The 16096-nt window shown below is 38.1% G+C and overlaps 1 protein-coding gene across 12 annotated transcripts in view; it reads left to right on the forward strand.

Annotated features, from left to right (window-relative positions):
* Positions 1–7949, forward strand: part of LOC131298839 (uncharacterized) — a 30583-nt gene extending 22634 nt beyond the window's left edge. For 11 of the 12 annotated variants that reach the window (XM_058324320.1, XM_058324318.1, XM_058324321.1 and 8 more), the window contains 7 exons: positions 162–1172; positions 1596–1760; positions 2208–4985; positions 5105–5269; positions 5358–5543; positions 6361–6915; positions 6997–7949. In XM_058324320.1, the coding sequence (XP_058180303.1) occupies positions 162–1172; positions 1596–1760; positions 2208–4985; positions 5105–5269; positions 5358–5543; positions 6361–6915; positions 6997–7746 (5610 nt within the window). In that variant the 3' untranslated portion in view covers positions 7747–7949. The remainder of the gene's footprint in view (positions 1–161; positions 1173–1595; positions 1761–2207; positions 4986–5104; positions 5270–5357; positions 5544–6360; positions 6916–6996) is intronic. The other variant, XM_058324319.1, reaches the window with a different exon arrangement.
* Positions 7950–16096: the final 8147 nt, after the last annotated feature.

Below are 16096 nucleotides of genomic sequence, written 5' to 3' on the forward strand. Positions count from 1 at the left end.
TGATCATTCCTTGATAATTGAATCTTAAAACTCTCATAGTTGCCTTGTCCAGATACAGTTTTTGAGACCTAGCTGTCTTCAGATATGCTTAATTCACTTCCTTTCCTGCTTTAATTCTGATCTAAACAATAAAGCCTAACTGGATGTCAATATGTCAAAAGGTACTTGAGACCAACCATGGAGGCCTGGACACTTATGAGCCTGTAAAGGCCCTTGTCACTAGTTCAGACGCCGGAAGCCTACAAACAACTGAAACATCTGATGCTAGCCAACAGGAGCTTGACGAAGCCTCCAGCGTGGTGTGTCAATTTCCAGTGGATGAATGTGAGAAATCGGAGAATATAAGTGCAAGCGTAGACAAGTCAGACACATATGATGTTGAAGAAAAAGAATTAGAAATTCCCGGCGCAGTACCTGAGCCTACGGATCAAAGAGTCCAAGAAATTCAGGAGACAGGTACAAGCGTACTTGTGGGAGAGGCACATACAAGTGAAATCGCGTATCAAACTAGAGAAGTGCCGGGAGCATTTTCAGAAGCCATAAAACAAGGTGTTGAAGCTGTAAGTGGGGATGAGATTATTGCACCTGCTGGGGAAACGAAAGAAACAAGCTTGGGGGAACTTCAGCTAAATGAGCACGTGGAGGCCCCTGATACACATTCAAGCTCTCAGAATCTAGACACAATCAAAACAGCTGATGCTAGTCAACATAATGCAGAATTTGAGCACATGAAGCTTGAAGAGACCATACATGAACATGAGGAAGCAGACAGGGAAAGTATACCTCTAGAGAAGTCAGAAGATAATTATGCTCAAGTTGAAGAAACCGAAATTCCAGACACAGTGCCGGAGTCTGAACATCAGGCTGTCAAAGAGATCCATGTGACGGGTAAAATCCTGAATGTGGGAGACACTGATGCAAATGAAATTGGAAAACCAATCAGTGAAGTTCCTGAAGCATTATTGGAAGCCATGAATCAAGGTGTTGACCCAGCAAGGAATGATCAAATTATCTCCAGTCAAATTGTCCAAGGTGAGAAACTGGAAGAGCAACTTGAAGCACCATCCTCTGGCTTGGTTTCCATGGAACAGGAGAGTGAAACTACAACCACAGACAAAAAGGGGAGTACAGATAGAGATGATATAGAAGGGACAAAGATGCTCCAAGCTGAGGTTAGCTCGGTAACCAATTCCTGAATCTTACTGTTATTCTTACAAAAATAAACAAAATGTTTCTTTCAAAATTCTTTCACGTGCATATAACAAAGCCTGTAAGGTATAGAAAAAAGAACAACTTTGATAAAAAGGAAAGAAAGAAATACAAACGGAACCCCGAGAAGGAAAACAAAAACAAAAAAAAATATCTAAGCAAATTATCTCCTAAAAGTCGTTTTCTACTTTTAGCTAAGAAAATGCCCTGTGAATGAGCCACACCACCAGTCGATAGTTTAACGTCCTTATTTCCAAGAAGAGGCAAAATTTTCTAATCACATAAGCAAAAAGCCCAGACCGAGGAGACTAATAGAGAACCAAATGGTGTTGTTATAGGAAGTTCTGTTCAATTTTTGTGTTTACTTATTTTTATCTACTAAACAGATTAGAGAGAAAATCGAGACTACCGGTGAAGGCAAGGGATTTGTAAATCAAGTTCAAGCAGAGGAGAAAAGAGCTCAGGACTGGTCAACAGTTCCCAATGCCAAAGAATTGGACGCTGAGAGCTCTACAGACAATGCCATAATCACAAAGATGTCCACACAAGAGGTAAACCAGACTATAAAGCCATTGTATATTATGTTATAGGACAGCACATTGAAAATTAACACCATGGTTAACCAGATGATTTCATATAAGCAAAACATAACAGAACAAGTAGACATTTTTTAACATAAACATATGTAATGTCAAAAGTTGGTCATATGAGCTAGAGCAATTAGCACCATGGATCCAGTAGTAAATAGGCACATCCTCTAAAATAAGCCTTGGGTTTTTATGTCTTCAGGGTGTAATAAATTACAACATTCTTAATATCTAACATGAAAGCCTCTAGTTGCATTGCACCAAGGCAAGGTTCCATGGGATGCCTCAATGAGAGCCCAGATACAGATTTTGAGACCTAGCTGTCATCAGATACATGCTAAATTCTCTTCCTTTCCCGCTCTTAATTCTTGTCTGCACAAAAAGCTTAACTGGATGTTAATATTCCAAAAGGTACTCGAGACCAACCATGGTGGCCATGACACTGATGAGCAGATAAGGGGCCTTGATACTAGTTCAGACACTGACAGGCTGCAAACAACTCAAAAATCTTATGCTAGCCAACAGGAGCTTGAAGAAACCTCCAGCATGGTGTCTCAGCTTCCAGTAGACATATATGAGAAACCAGGCAATGAAAGTGTAACTGAAGAGAAGTCAGATGCATACGATGTTAAAGTCAAAGAAATTGATTTACCTGGTGTAGTACCTGAGTCCAGTGATCAGAGAGTCAAAGAAATTCATGAGGTAGGTACAAGTGTCGAAGAGATTCGAACAGAAGAAGTGGAAACACAAACCAGAGAAGTTTGTGAAGCTTTGCCTGAAGACGTAAATCAAGGTGGAGAAACAGTTAGTGGGGATGAAATCATTGCACCTTCAGAGGCAACAAAAGTAACGAGTTTGGGAGAGCTCCAGCTAAATGATGAGCATGTGGAGGCCCCTGATACAGTCAAAACAGGTGATGGTAGTCAACCGGATGCAGAATTTGACAGCATGAAGTGCGAAGAAACTTCTATCATGGTGTCTCAGCTTCTAATACATGAACATGAGAAAGAAGAGAGTGCAAACATACCTGTTGAGAAGTCCGATGCAAAAGATGTTGATGTTGAAGAAGCTGAAATTCCTGACACAGTGCCCGAGTCTGAAGACCAGGCTGTCAAAGTGATTCATGAGACAGGTACAAGCTTGACTGCGGGAGGGGCTGATACAAATGAAACTGAAAAGCAAATCAGACGAGTTCCTGAAGCATTGTCAGAACCCATTAATCCATGTTTTTACACATCCAGAGATGATGAAATGACCCCTGTTCAAACTCCCCGAGCTGAGAAGATAGAAGAGGACCTTCAGGTGCCATCCTCTGCCTTGCTTTCCAAGGAAGAGGATGGTGAAACTTCAATAGCAATTGAAAAGGGGAGCACAGATAAAGATGTTACAGAAGTTGGCAGCTTGGAGCTTCAAGAAAACTCTGGTTCAGTGTTCCAACTTCCAGTAACCGAATGCAGTGCAAATGATGTAATTGAAGAAAAATCAGAGGCGGATGAAGTTGAACTAAATGAAACCAAAGCATTGGATGCAGTATCTGACTCAAAAGATCGGGGTTTTGAAGTAATTCATGAGATTCAGACAATCCCAGCTGCAGAAGACACTGAGACAGACAAAGTAGAGGATGAAATCAAAGAAGTAAATGAAAAAATACCTGATCTCAGATATAAAGGTGTTGATGCAGCTACTGATGGTGAGAACCTCGATCATCCTCTCCCCGTTGGTAAATTAGGAGAGCAGATTCAGTTGTCATCCTCTTCCTATGAGAGCACAAAGGAAGAAGCCGCAGAACTCGACAAGAGTGAGGTTGAGAAATTCAAAGACTTGTCGTATAAACTTCCAACAACCGAACATGTGGGCACAACCATTGAAACTTCCGAAGCAGATGAAGTTCTAATTGAAGAAGCCAAAACTTCTGAAGCAATATCCGAGTCCAAAGGTGATGGCTTTGAAGAATTTAAGGAGATTGGGTCAAGCCCACCTGTGGAAAAGATTCGTACAGATGCAGATGAAGTTGAACTAAACAGAACCAAGACTTTGGATGCAGTGTCTGAGTCCAAAGATCAGGTTTTTGAAGAGATTCATGAGATTCGGACAATCCCAGCTACGGAAGACACAGAGACAGAAAAAGTAGAGGACGAAACCAAAGAAGTAACTGAAAAAATACCTGATCTCAGATACAAAGGTGCTGATGCAGCTACTGATAGTGAGAGCCTTGGTCATCCTCTCCCGGTTGGTAAATTAGAAGAGAAAATTCAGTTGTCATCCTCTTCCTATGAGAGCACAAAGGAAGATGCAACAGAACTCGACAAGAGTGAGCTTGAGGAAGCCAGAGACATGTTGTATAAACTTCCAACAACTGAACACGGGATCCGCCATGTGGGCACAACCATAGAAGAGTCAGAAACAGATGAAGTTCAAGTTGAAGAAGCCAAAACTTCTGAAGCGATATCTGAGTCCAAAGGTGATGGCTTTGAAGAATTTAAGGAGTTTGGGTCAAGCCCACCTGTGGAAAAGACTCGTACAGATGAAATTAAAGAAGAAACCAAAGCAGTTCCCGAAACAATATTCGAGCCCACCTATCAAGATGCTCAAACAGCCGTTGATGTGGAGACTGCCATTAATCAGACTCTCACGCCTCAGGGAGTAGAGCAACTTCATGAACCAAAGAGTACAACAGAAAAATCATGCTTGCAGGATGAAGGGCAGAGGGAGCTTGAAGTTTCTAATTTGGAGCTGAAACTACAGAAGGACAGCCAAGATATATCACCAGATGAAGAAAACAAAGGTCTCGAAAAACGTTCAACTGATGCTCCATCACAATATGAGGAAAGACCAGTTCAGCAGAGTTTGCAGGAGGCTTCAACAGATGAGGACATTGTCTATTCAAAGAACTCAAACAAGGATGCTGATAATCTACCTACCCCGTATCCAACAGTCACAGAGCATTCAACAGAAGACATTGGTGGAAAGTATGAAGAAGTCTCTAATCTTGAGTTTGAGAAGAATGGTGAGGTTCTGCTCGAATCTGTGTCTGCAATCAACAGTCCTTCAGTACCCCTCACATCAGAGGGAATAGAAGTCATAAAAGAGACTCCCAAGGAAAACACAACTGAATTGGGGGATAGGGAAAATAATTGTGAGGAAACAACTGAAGAAGAAGCCATCGAGAAACATACTTCAACGGAAAAGGTGAGAAAGAAAATAAGGGTAGAGACTTATAGATTTTTTGCATCTGCTTATTTGTTTTATCCTCCTTTTTGTGCTCTATGGTAACTATTTGGTGGCGATTAACCAAGAACCCTGAACAGATCTCGGAGGAAATGCAAGGTTCCAGAAACTTTGATCAAATATCTCTTCAGGAAGATACAGCCACAAAGACCAACCAAGAAGATGAATTAAGGGCAGAAGATTATCCTGGAGAAAGAACAAACAAGATATTTGATGCCTCAAGGAACGAGATTCAACCTGAAATGGTCAGAATTTAAATGTTACCCCTAACTCTTGTCTTCCTTTGTTAACTCCTCTCTCTTTCTAACGTTGAAACTTTTGATCACTATACAGGTGTTTAAGGAATCTGAAGAAGATTGTGTAGACAACAATGTGGAAGGAGTGGTCAGAGCTGCCGATAAGGGCCCTCACCAAGTTTCAGTGTCAGATGAGATAGCTAATCAATCAATGCTTGAAAGTCACGGTGATGAAACAGCCTTTACAGACACAGCAACAGAGGCAACAGCTCGAATTGAAGAGGTCAGAAAACATTACCCTCGTTCCCTTCCATAAGGAAAAATCCTGGCAGAAGTTTGAATCATTGTGAAATGAATACAACAGGGCTTTTACTATTATGGTCAACACTGTTAGTGCTAAAATATTTCAGAAAACGTTTTTGGTTGGTCTTTATTTCCTTGCTATGTACCCGCAGTGACAGTAAGCATAAATCACATGAATTCAAGATTGTATTTACAGCATGTTATCCAACAGGTATACCAATCTTCTCCAGATATCTTACATTCAAGCCCCTGTAGGAATAAAGATATTTGGTTAAACATAGAGTTTCAATTTGCAATAGACAAAGAACCTCACAGATCAAAGTGAACAAACTAACCTAATTCGTAGAACATTTTAACTATCAAGAGAAGATAAGGGCACTCTTTTGTTATAGAGGAAAAGTTAGCTGCTTCATTTCAGACTCGTTGTGAGTATCAGTAACTTCCTAATCTGTGTACGAAAACATCCTGGGACATTAAGATATTTAGGAGTCTCATGCATTATACCAATGTTTGGAATGCTAGGGCTTCCGAATATAAGGTTGAGGACATAGAGTCATCATGGGATAGTATGCCATTTGTCATCTTTTTGGGCTTCCGTATCACTTCCGCTCAGGGGGCTTTCTTCTTCTTTCAAATATTTAGAAATTGGAGGGCAGATTGTCATTTTTAGTGTGAGATTTTGATATTGCTATGTTGAATTTTCTTTTGGTGGATTCTGTTTCCTTCTCTTGTTCCTCTTTCATCAATGCCAATTACACAATACTGACCATATATCTGCACATGTATTTGCCGTGCAGTTAAAAAGCTCTGAGGCAATGTTGGTTAGCCATGAGGTGGAAAGAGCAGGTGATATTGACGAGGAAACTGCGATTAGCAAGGATGGGCAATTGCAAAACAAAGACCTAGTTGTGCCACCAGTAGCAGACAAAGCAGCTGAAGAAGCTCTTGATGGAAAAGAACTTGAAACGTTGGATGATTTCTCTGAACGTGGTCTTGACACAAATGACGGAAACATTGAACCATATGAACACAAAAAAGAAATTGCTACTGCTGGCACTATTGATTCGGAAAGCCTCGTGGACAATGAGAAGCTGGGGCATCCATTTCCTGAACCAGGATGTGATGGAAGTGGTGGTACAGAAGACTTGGATCTGACCAAGAAAGATGGCTCAAATGAACCAAGTATTTCGTCTACCACAGCAACTTCACATGAAACACTAGCAGATGAGGCGAGTGAGAAAGCTGTAGATACAAAGCAACATCATTTCATGTCCGACGAACAGACAGCAGAACCAGAAAGCATACCAGAAGAAGGAAATGGCTTTCAACTTGAGGCGCACACAATGGATAAGGTAAGCACAACTTCTCTAGCAATAATAATGTCAACAAATGGAGCCCAAAATCCTGAATTTGGCAATTCGTCATTTCTGCAGGAGCCAGTAGAGCTCTCAGTGATGGCAGATGAGGCGAAGCTTGACGAAAACAAGATTCGGACAACAACCGCTATCGAAGAAGAAGAAAGTCCACAGGAAAATGAAAAGCCTAATGTTTTGCCTCATATCATGGATTCAGAAACGGAGGTATCTCGTGAAGCGGTCACAATGAATATTTCTGATGACATACAAGGCCCAGAGAAGACCTCCCTTGCTATACCCCATGAGCAGATTGCAAGCAAAACAGATCCAAGTGAGAGCATAGAACGTACAAACAGCAAAGGAATGGAATGTGGAGAAGAGAACAGAATGGTGGAACAATCCAAAGAAATAACAGAAGAGTCCCAAATGATAGAGTCAGCTAAGATGTCATTATCTGACCTCTTGCAGAGATCCACAAAACGAAATGTGCAAGTGGGTGAAGACGTGACTGAAGAGCGAGAATTGATGGGAATCAAGGAAGAGCCGCAAAATGAGACAGCAAAAACAGTAGAAGCTGAAGAAGAAGCAGTACATGACAAGAAAGATGAAGAAGAGGAAGGAGATGAACTGAAAAGAGAAGACTCGGGCTCTGATGCTCCAGTCATGGTAGAAGCATCAAGAGATATGGATGTCAAAATTGCACATAAGAAACCTCATCATCACAATATACTTTCAGGTGTTGGGTCAAAGGTCAAGCATTCACTTGCCAAGGTGAAGAAAGCCATCACTGGTAAGTCTTCTCACCCGAAGCCAACATCACCAAAATAGCTAGTCTCCATTAGTTAAAACCACATGACAGTTGGTTTTATACAAAATAATTAAGCGAGAAGGGGGGTGCAATTTCGCTTTGTGCTTAGTTTACAACGTTTGAGTGTGGTGTGTATTTGTGCGGCTTAAATAAGTTCCGAACGATTACTTGTACAAAGTTACTTGCAAAATTATCTGATTGCAGTATATTGTCCATTTCATGATTCGCGTGTTCAAGTTCACACACATTTCACATAATGTTAATATTAACAAAGAGGCATGAGCAACGGACAAGTAAAAGAACCACATAAGATTGAATCAATTTAAGACCTCTAAGCAGAAAAGGAATGTAGGTAGTTGTCAAGAGGCGAGAATAAGAATAACTTTAAACACTTCATAGATAGATACTGGTTAAGGTACTTTTAAGCACACAGCATCAGCTAAGGTTGAAATACTGAGGACAGGGAAGCCAAATTAAGTTGGCAGCAGATGAAAGGTTCTGTTATAAACGATCAAGTGGTCATTACAAAAGCAGATTTTAGGATGTTCAAACCGAACACAAAGGCTCTAAATCTGGATTTTTCAACTGCAGACCCAATTATCTGCTCCAGAATTTGAGGAAGTCCAAACGGCTTACAAGCCATATACATGGTTACGTGAGTATAAAGCTTGTTTTAAAGCATTATTTTCACACCTACATCCACACGTAAAAAATGATCGACTACCCAGAAAAAAGAGTCATTTGGAAACTATTGGAAGGTGTTCGTGTAGCATCGTCGTACCAAAGGGATCAATGGCTCTATCTTCTTTGCTCGTAGAAGGCCGCAAGCATCTTTCCTGTTTGAAGTAAACATGTAAGAGAAGACGTACATGCTATTTCACTGAATCAGAGGGTTTGTATGCTTCTTCTTTTTCACTAAACCTATGGGAACATGGTGGAGTGTGGATCTTCTCAATGAAATGGGGCCCACCACAGTCTTACTTAAGGATCCGAGACGTTCATTTTATAGGCCTGATTTTTGGGAAAGGTCTCCGAAACTTATTTCTAGAGGTATTCCTAGTGAAAGATAGCAGTTAGAACCTTAAATCCCGTCATATCAAATTCCCTTCATCCAAATATCAAGACTAAATTCTACGTACCATTGGAAAACTTTCAAGAACAATAATATAACACCTATAAGAAGACAGGAACCATGCAAGATAAAAATAGATTGATTGCAAACAAAACCACAGAACAACCATATTCTGGTGATATTTTGAAACAATGTGAAACGTGGTTCAGTCACTAATTTCTCCCACTTAATCAAACTTGACAAAAAAGTATGTTTAGCGATCCCGAATTAAAGAAGCGCTTTCTAAGCACGCTTTCGTCTCAAATGTTTAAAAATTGCAAAAAGCTTGTTTAGTAGGCGAGTCGGACTTAGACCTCGCCATCCTATACATGGCTACAGCTCCACTCGGCAAAACCAACCCAAGGTAAGGAAGCGTTTTGCTAAGCACGGTTTCGTTGTGAAATAGATGTTTCAAATAGCATAAATCGGTTAAATGGCCATTTTTCAGCAACCCCATCCCATAATCTCCCACTAAAATCCTCTCTACCATTTCGCTAACAAATTTTAGGACTGAGGGACCATGCTGCTGCGCAGCGTGCTATGTGGGGTGAATTGCTGCCGCTCCGGTCTCGGTTTGATGATCGGAAACGTTCACTTCGTAGAGCTCATCGAGTAGAACAAGTGTACCAAAGATCAGCTCATTTGAATATCATTAAGTGGTTTATCCGAACATTATTATCTTGAAATTATTAAGTGTACCAAAAAATAGTGAATTTTAATCTAGTGTTTCGGATCCATTCATTTCAAGATAATAATGTTCGGATGAGGCACTTAATGATATCTGAATGAGCTGATTTTTGGTACACTTGTTCTACTCGACGAGCTCTATGAAGTGAACGTTTCCGATCATCAAACCGAGACCGGAGTGATGACGATTCGCCCCACACAGCACGCTGCGCAGCACGGTCCCTCCGTCCCAAATTTTAGGTATCCAACGAAATTAATTGGGCTTCACGCTACGAGACGATGGGCTTGGTCTTGAATTAGTTGAGAGTGTGCTTGGTCCTGACACGTGTTCAAAAAAGTACAGTATAGTTTATTCTCTAGGGGTTCCTAACTACTACCCAATACGGTGTTTTTTCAGTACAATAAGGAGCAAGTTGTCTGAGTAAATCCCACTTTGAAATGTTTGGGGTGGCATGCAGGGTTGCGGAGGAGGTGATAAGCTCATCTCCATACCCCTCCATACTCTCATTTTGTAGAGCCATATCCAGACATTGATTTTGCAGAACATGCAACAATTACCATGTTTGCGAAAAATTAGTCTGATCAGATTCGCGTAGATACATGACTAGGGCCCGTACTTATTTGCAATTTTCCAGCTCAAAAATAATAGACTTACTAAAATATAAAAATATGCAATATGGATATTGTTATTGAGATCTTTTAAACGATGCAAAAAAAAATTAAAAATTATTTGCGTAAGTCCATTATTTTTAAGTTTGAAAATTACAAATAAGTATTTATTTTTTAAGAAGGTTACTAGAATTACATCATGTCTTTATCGATATTCACCTACTACGTTCTATTAAAACTTATCTTACAATAAGTTGGTTTGTCATTATTTGAATTTTTTTCACATTTATTAGTTTTGCGTCAAACTTTTGTAGATTATTGATTCGTCTCGACGAGAGGAATCGGAAAAGTAAATTATTTTTACTTTTACCCAAATAGTTTGGAAAATGACCACTTATATATCAAAATAAGTCAATTTATTTCACTTTTTCTCCTAAAAATGGTTATTTTTCAAAATATTTGGGTAAAAGTAAAAAAAAAAAATACTTTTCCGATTTCTCTCGTCGAGACGAATTAATAATTCACAAAAATTTGGCGCAAACCTAACAAATACAAAAAAAAAATCAAATAATAACAAACCAATTTATTTTAAAATAAGTTTAAAAGAACGCAAAACATGCGTGTTGTCCACGTTTTGGTAGGTCTTGTCCACTTTTTGGTGGAGAGAACTAGACTCCGGAAAATTACTCCCTCCGTCTCCATTCTTTAGTTCTTTTTAGAAGTCTGTGTCACTTTTCAATTGATTATATTGATTTTTATAATCTATAAATTTTTAGGTAATTTTGAAAACATTGTTAAAAAAAACTCATTTAGATTTATCAAACAAGATTCATATAACATATAAATAGTATTATAGTTAATTTTTTTATCCGATTAGAATAGGACGAGGGAGAAAAGAATGGAACGGAGAGAGTATATTGCAAGTTGAAAGACTTTGGCCAATACGCGTGTTGTTCACTTTTTTTAGACTTTTGACCTTCGGAAATGACATAGCAATTAAGTTGAAAGACTTCGGCCGTGCATGACTCTAAAAAAAGCAGAAATTTGTCGGTGCCGGATGGGTATATCCCACATGGTATCCATTTGGCACATTCGGGCCATCTAATACACTTTTGAACGGCTTAAATTGAAACATTCTCTCTTTCTCTCACCCAAACACATTCTTTCTCTTTTTCTCTCTCCAAATTTGAGCCGTCCAAAAATAAAATTGATGACTCGAATGCACCGAGCGGGCATCACGTGATACCCACCTGGCACTGATAAAAATTATTTTCGTAAGTTCATTATTTTTAAGTTTGAAAATTACAAATAAGTACTTATTTTTTCATAAGGTTTCTAGAATTACATCATGTCTTTATCGATATTCACCTACTAAGTTCTATTAAATTAATCTTACAATAAGTTGGTTTGTCATTATTTGAATTTTTTTCGCATTTATTAGTTTTGCGTCAAACTTTTGTAGATTATTGATTCGTCTCGACGAGAAGAATCGGAAAAGTAAATTATTTTTACTTTTACCCAAATAGTTTGAAAAATGACCACTTATATATCAAAATAAGTCAATTTATTTCACTTTTTCTGCTAAAAATGGTTATTTCTCAAAATATTTGGGTAAAAGTAAAAAAAAAAAATTTCCGATTCCTCTTGTCGAGACGAATCAATAATCCACAAAAATTTGGTGCAAACCTAACAAATAAAAAAAAATCAAATAATAACAAACCAATTTATTTTAAAATAAGTTTAAAAGAATGCAGAACATGCGTGTTGTCCACGTTTTGGTAGGTCTTGTCCACTTTTTGGTAGAGAGACCTAGACTCCGGAAAATTACTCCCTCCGTCTCCGTCTCCATTCTTTAGTTCTTTTTAGAAGTCTGTGCCACTTTTCAATTGATTATATTGATTTTATAATCTATAAATTTTTAGGTAATTTTAAAACGAAAAATCTATGAGTACCGACCATTGGGGGAGAGAAAACGTACCGACGGCCGCCGGCGGGCAGTCTCCGGCCACCGGACGGCCGATCCGAGCCGTTCAAAAATTCTAAAAAATAAAACCGAGGGGGTCAACGCGGGAATCAAGGGCATCCGAGGTGTTTAGGGTGCTTGATCAAAGCACCCTTTTTTCGTGTATATATGTACACACACATATATACACGAAAAAAGGGTGCTTTGATCAAGCACCCTAAACACCTCGGATGCCCTTGATTCCCGCGTTAACCCCCTCGGTTTTATTTTTTAGAATTTTTGAACGGCTCGGATCGGCCGTCCGGTGGCCGGAGACGGCCCGCCGGCGGCCGTCGGTACGTTTTCCCTCCCCGTGGTCGGTACATATAGCAACACTCTAAAACATTTTAAAAACATTGTTAAAAAGAACTCATTGAGATTTATCAAACAAGATTTATATTACATATAAATAGTATTATAATTAATTTTTTTATCCGATTAGAATAGGACGAGGGAGAAAAGAATGGAACGGAGGGAGTATATTGCAAGTTGAAAGACTTTGGCCAATAGGCGTGTTGTTCACTTTTTTTAGACTTTTGACCTTCGGAAATGACATAGCAAGTTGAAAGACTTCGGCCGTGCATGACTCTAAAAAAAGCAGAAATTTATCGGTGTCGGATGGGTATATTCCACGTGGTATCCATTTGGCACATTCGGGTCATCTAATACACTTTTGAACGGCTTAGATTGAAACCTTCTCTCTTTCTCTCACCCAAACACATTCTTTCTCTTTTTCTCTCTCCAAATTTGAGCCGTCCAAAAATGAAATTGACGACTCGAATGCACCGAGCGGGCATCACGTGGTATCCACCTGACACTGAAATTTTTTTCCAAAAGAGAAATTTGATAATTTTGGTTTTACAATTCTAAGATTTTGATTCCCTAACAAGTTGTATCGTACTACTCCCCTTTGAACAAAATCAGATTTATCATCTTTTTAGTTACTGGCATGAATCTGTGCTATGCACGACAATTGAAAAAAAAAAAAAAAGCATGCACGACAATTGGGGTTTTTTTTTTTTTTTTTCAAAACGCATTTTCTTACGGCTAACATATGCAAATTGAGATTGGGTAAAGGGATTTGATTGATCCCTAACTTATTGGGATTTTTCAAATCCTAAGTTCCCTTATTAATTGACATATACTCCCTCCGTTCATTTTTAAGAGTCCAGTATTTTATTTTGAATTCTCTCTTAATACGTGTTCATTTTGTAAAGTTAGTAGATAAAAATTGTTACATTTTTTATTTTGTTCCTAAAAGTAGATTCTATTTTGAAAACTTAGTGACTAAAACTGTAATGATGATATTTCTATAGATGGTAAATAGGGAGAATGAAAGTAAAAGTTGATGTGAAATGTGTAATGATGATATTTTATTAGTAAGTAGGAGTTATGAAATGAACGCTTAAAAAGAGATGAAAGACGTAATTATTTAGAAATTATATGTTAGACCACTTGTCGCACCAAAACTCTCCTCACAAAAGGTCACTATGCAATACTCTCTCCGTTCCATATTAAGCGTCCACCACAAAAAGTAGTGCCATTTTTCAAATAAAAAAATCAACTACTTCCGTATATAATTTTTCGAATTTTTTCGTACCAAATTAAAGTACCAATCGAGATCTTTAATATGGTGCGTAAAAATTCGAAAAATTATACACGGAAGTAATTGATTTAAAAAATGGCAAGAGAAATAAAGTGAGACTCTTAATATGGAACAAATGGAGTAATAAACACTAGTCGCAAACCGTGGTATGTATTCGTGACAATCCAAGGTATCACTTTATAATTGTATATTTTATGGCCCTTCCCACTTTTTGATAATCGGACGATTTTACTAATCTGGCTTAGTTGATGCTACACACAATTTGAAAAATAATTATTTAGAAATTATAGGTTAGACCACTTGTCACACCCACAACTATCCTCACGAAATGTCACTCTGCAATAATAAATGCTACTGGCAAACCCGTGCAATGCACGGGTGGTATGTATTTGTGAGTCTGTGACAATCCAATGTATCACTTTAGTACTATATTTTATGGCTCTTCCCACTTTTCAATGACCAGATGCTTTTCCTAATTTGGCTTAGTTGATGCTACACACGATTTGTAAAATAATCAAATGACTTTTTTTTTAACTTGGAAAATTATTATTTCTCTATAAAAGACACAATAAAGTCCCTATTCATATTTCAAAATCATGAGAAAGTAGGAAAACATGCTCAAATATATACGTTTGTGTCATTTTGGGGTCTTACGCAAATGATCTTAACCGTTCATTTGTTTAAACGTATTTTTTAGGATTTTCGTAAAAATTAAATCAACTCATTTGGATATCGGTAAGCGCTTAATCGATTCATTCAGTTGTTTCCTGTCAAATTTTATAAGATAGAATTGAATGAACTGATTAAGCCCTTACCGATATCGGAATGAGTTGATTTTTTATAGGAACTCTTTAAAACCTATTTTAAACAAGGGCAAAGTTTACTTTGAACCTCTGTGGTTATCGCCATGTGCGGATACCCCCCTCATGGTTCAATACTGACCACATAACCTACCTGTGGTTTTGAAAATGTGCGGATAGACCCATTGTCATCATGTTTTTCATCTATATTAACGGACACAATATTAAAAGACCGATATACCCTCATTATGTCTCTTGATTCTTTTTATTTTTTAAATCTAACCATACCATCCCCTATACTAAAAATTGAATCCAAAACTTTTATATTATAAATTTTGATGAGTACTACATCTATGCCAAAATTCAAGTCAATCAAAAAATGAAAAGCTCATTGTCGAATCAATTTTGTTATGAAATTAAAATTTCAAATTTGAATTTACTAAAAATTAGATCACTGGGTTATTGATGCCTAATCGATATGATTTTTTTACAGAGATTCTCTATTGTTTATTTAATATATTATGAACGATTCAGATTACATTTTAGAGGCGTGTGAAATACACCTCCGTTAATATGGATGAAAAACATGACAGCAGTGGATTTATCCGCAGATTTTCAAAACCATAGGTAGGTTATGTGGTCAGTTTTGAACCATGAGGGGATATCCACACATGGCGATAACCACAGGAAGTCAAAGTGGACTTTGCCCTTTAAACAAATTGAATGGCTCCGATCATTTGTGTGAAACTCCGATTAGTTTTGTGTCAACTTTTGTGTGAGGGGAACTGACATCATATATATAAATTCATCTATTGGATGCAATATTTAACTACAGTAAAAGAAAAGAGAAAAAAAGAAAAAGAAGAAAGTAAGGACGTTGTTTTTTGTACCTTAAAAAAAACAAGGATTCACCCTCTCAGTATGTTGGTCTCTACTGGGAACGTAAAGTATCCCCACAACAATCATCACGTACGCAAAGAAGTTAAACCATATCCATGTAGTAGATACGAAAGGATATATGCAATAACAACTCTCACTCCCTGCTAAATTATTACCATTTATGAAAGGATATATGCAATGCCGTCTCTACCATGACACTGAACTCCGAATATTTGACAAGGCAAATATGTCATTTGGACCAACATAATCTTTGACTGAGAAACTAGGAAATGTAAAAGCGGGTATTAGCAGGGAAAACTGAAATCGCAGTTACCCAAAAAAAAAAAAAAAAAACTGAAATCGCAGCCAAAAAGCATTAAACTTCCTATTGTTAATCATCGTTTGTATACATTTTCAACGGCTTTTTGACTTTTTTGATCCTCAAAGTATTTCCGTCGTGCCACTTTGGTCCCCAATATTCCAATTGCTAACATTGCATCCCCAAAGTATCAATTTTGTGTTTAAATGGTCCCTGCGGCTCACGCCGTTCCTCTCCTCCGTCAAAACCAAGGGCAAAGTTGGTATTTCACCTCAAAACGGCATCGTTTGGTTGGAAACGGCTTTTTGACTTTTTTGGTCCCCAAAGTATTTTCGTCATGCCAATTTGGTCCCCAAT

The sequence above is a fragment of the Rhododendron vialii genome, chromosome 8a, assembly GCF_030253575.1.
Source record: "Rhododendron vialii isolate Sample 1 chromosome 8a, ASM3025357v1".
NCBI classification, from domain to species: domain Eukaryota; kingdom Viridiplantae; phylum Streptophyta; class Magnoliopsida; order Ericales; family Ericaceae; genus Rhododendron; species Rhododendron vialii.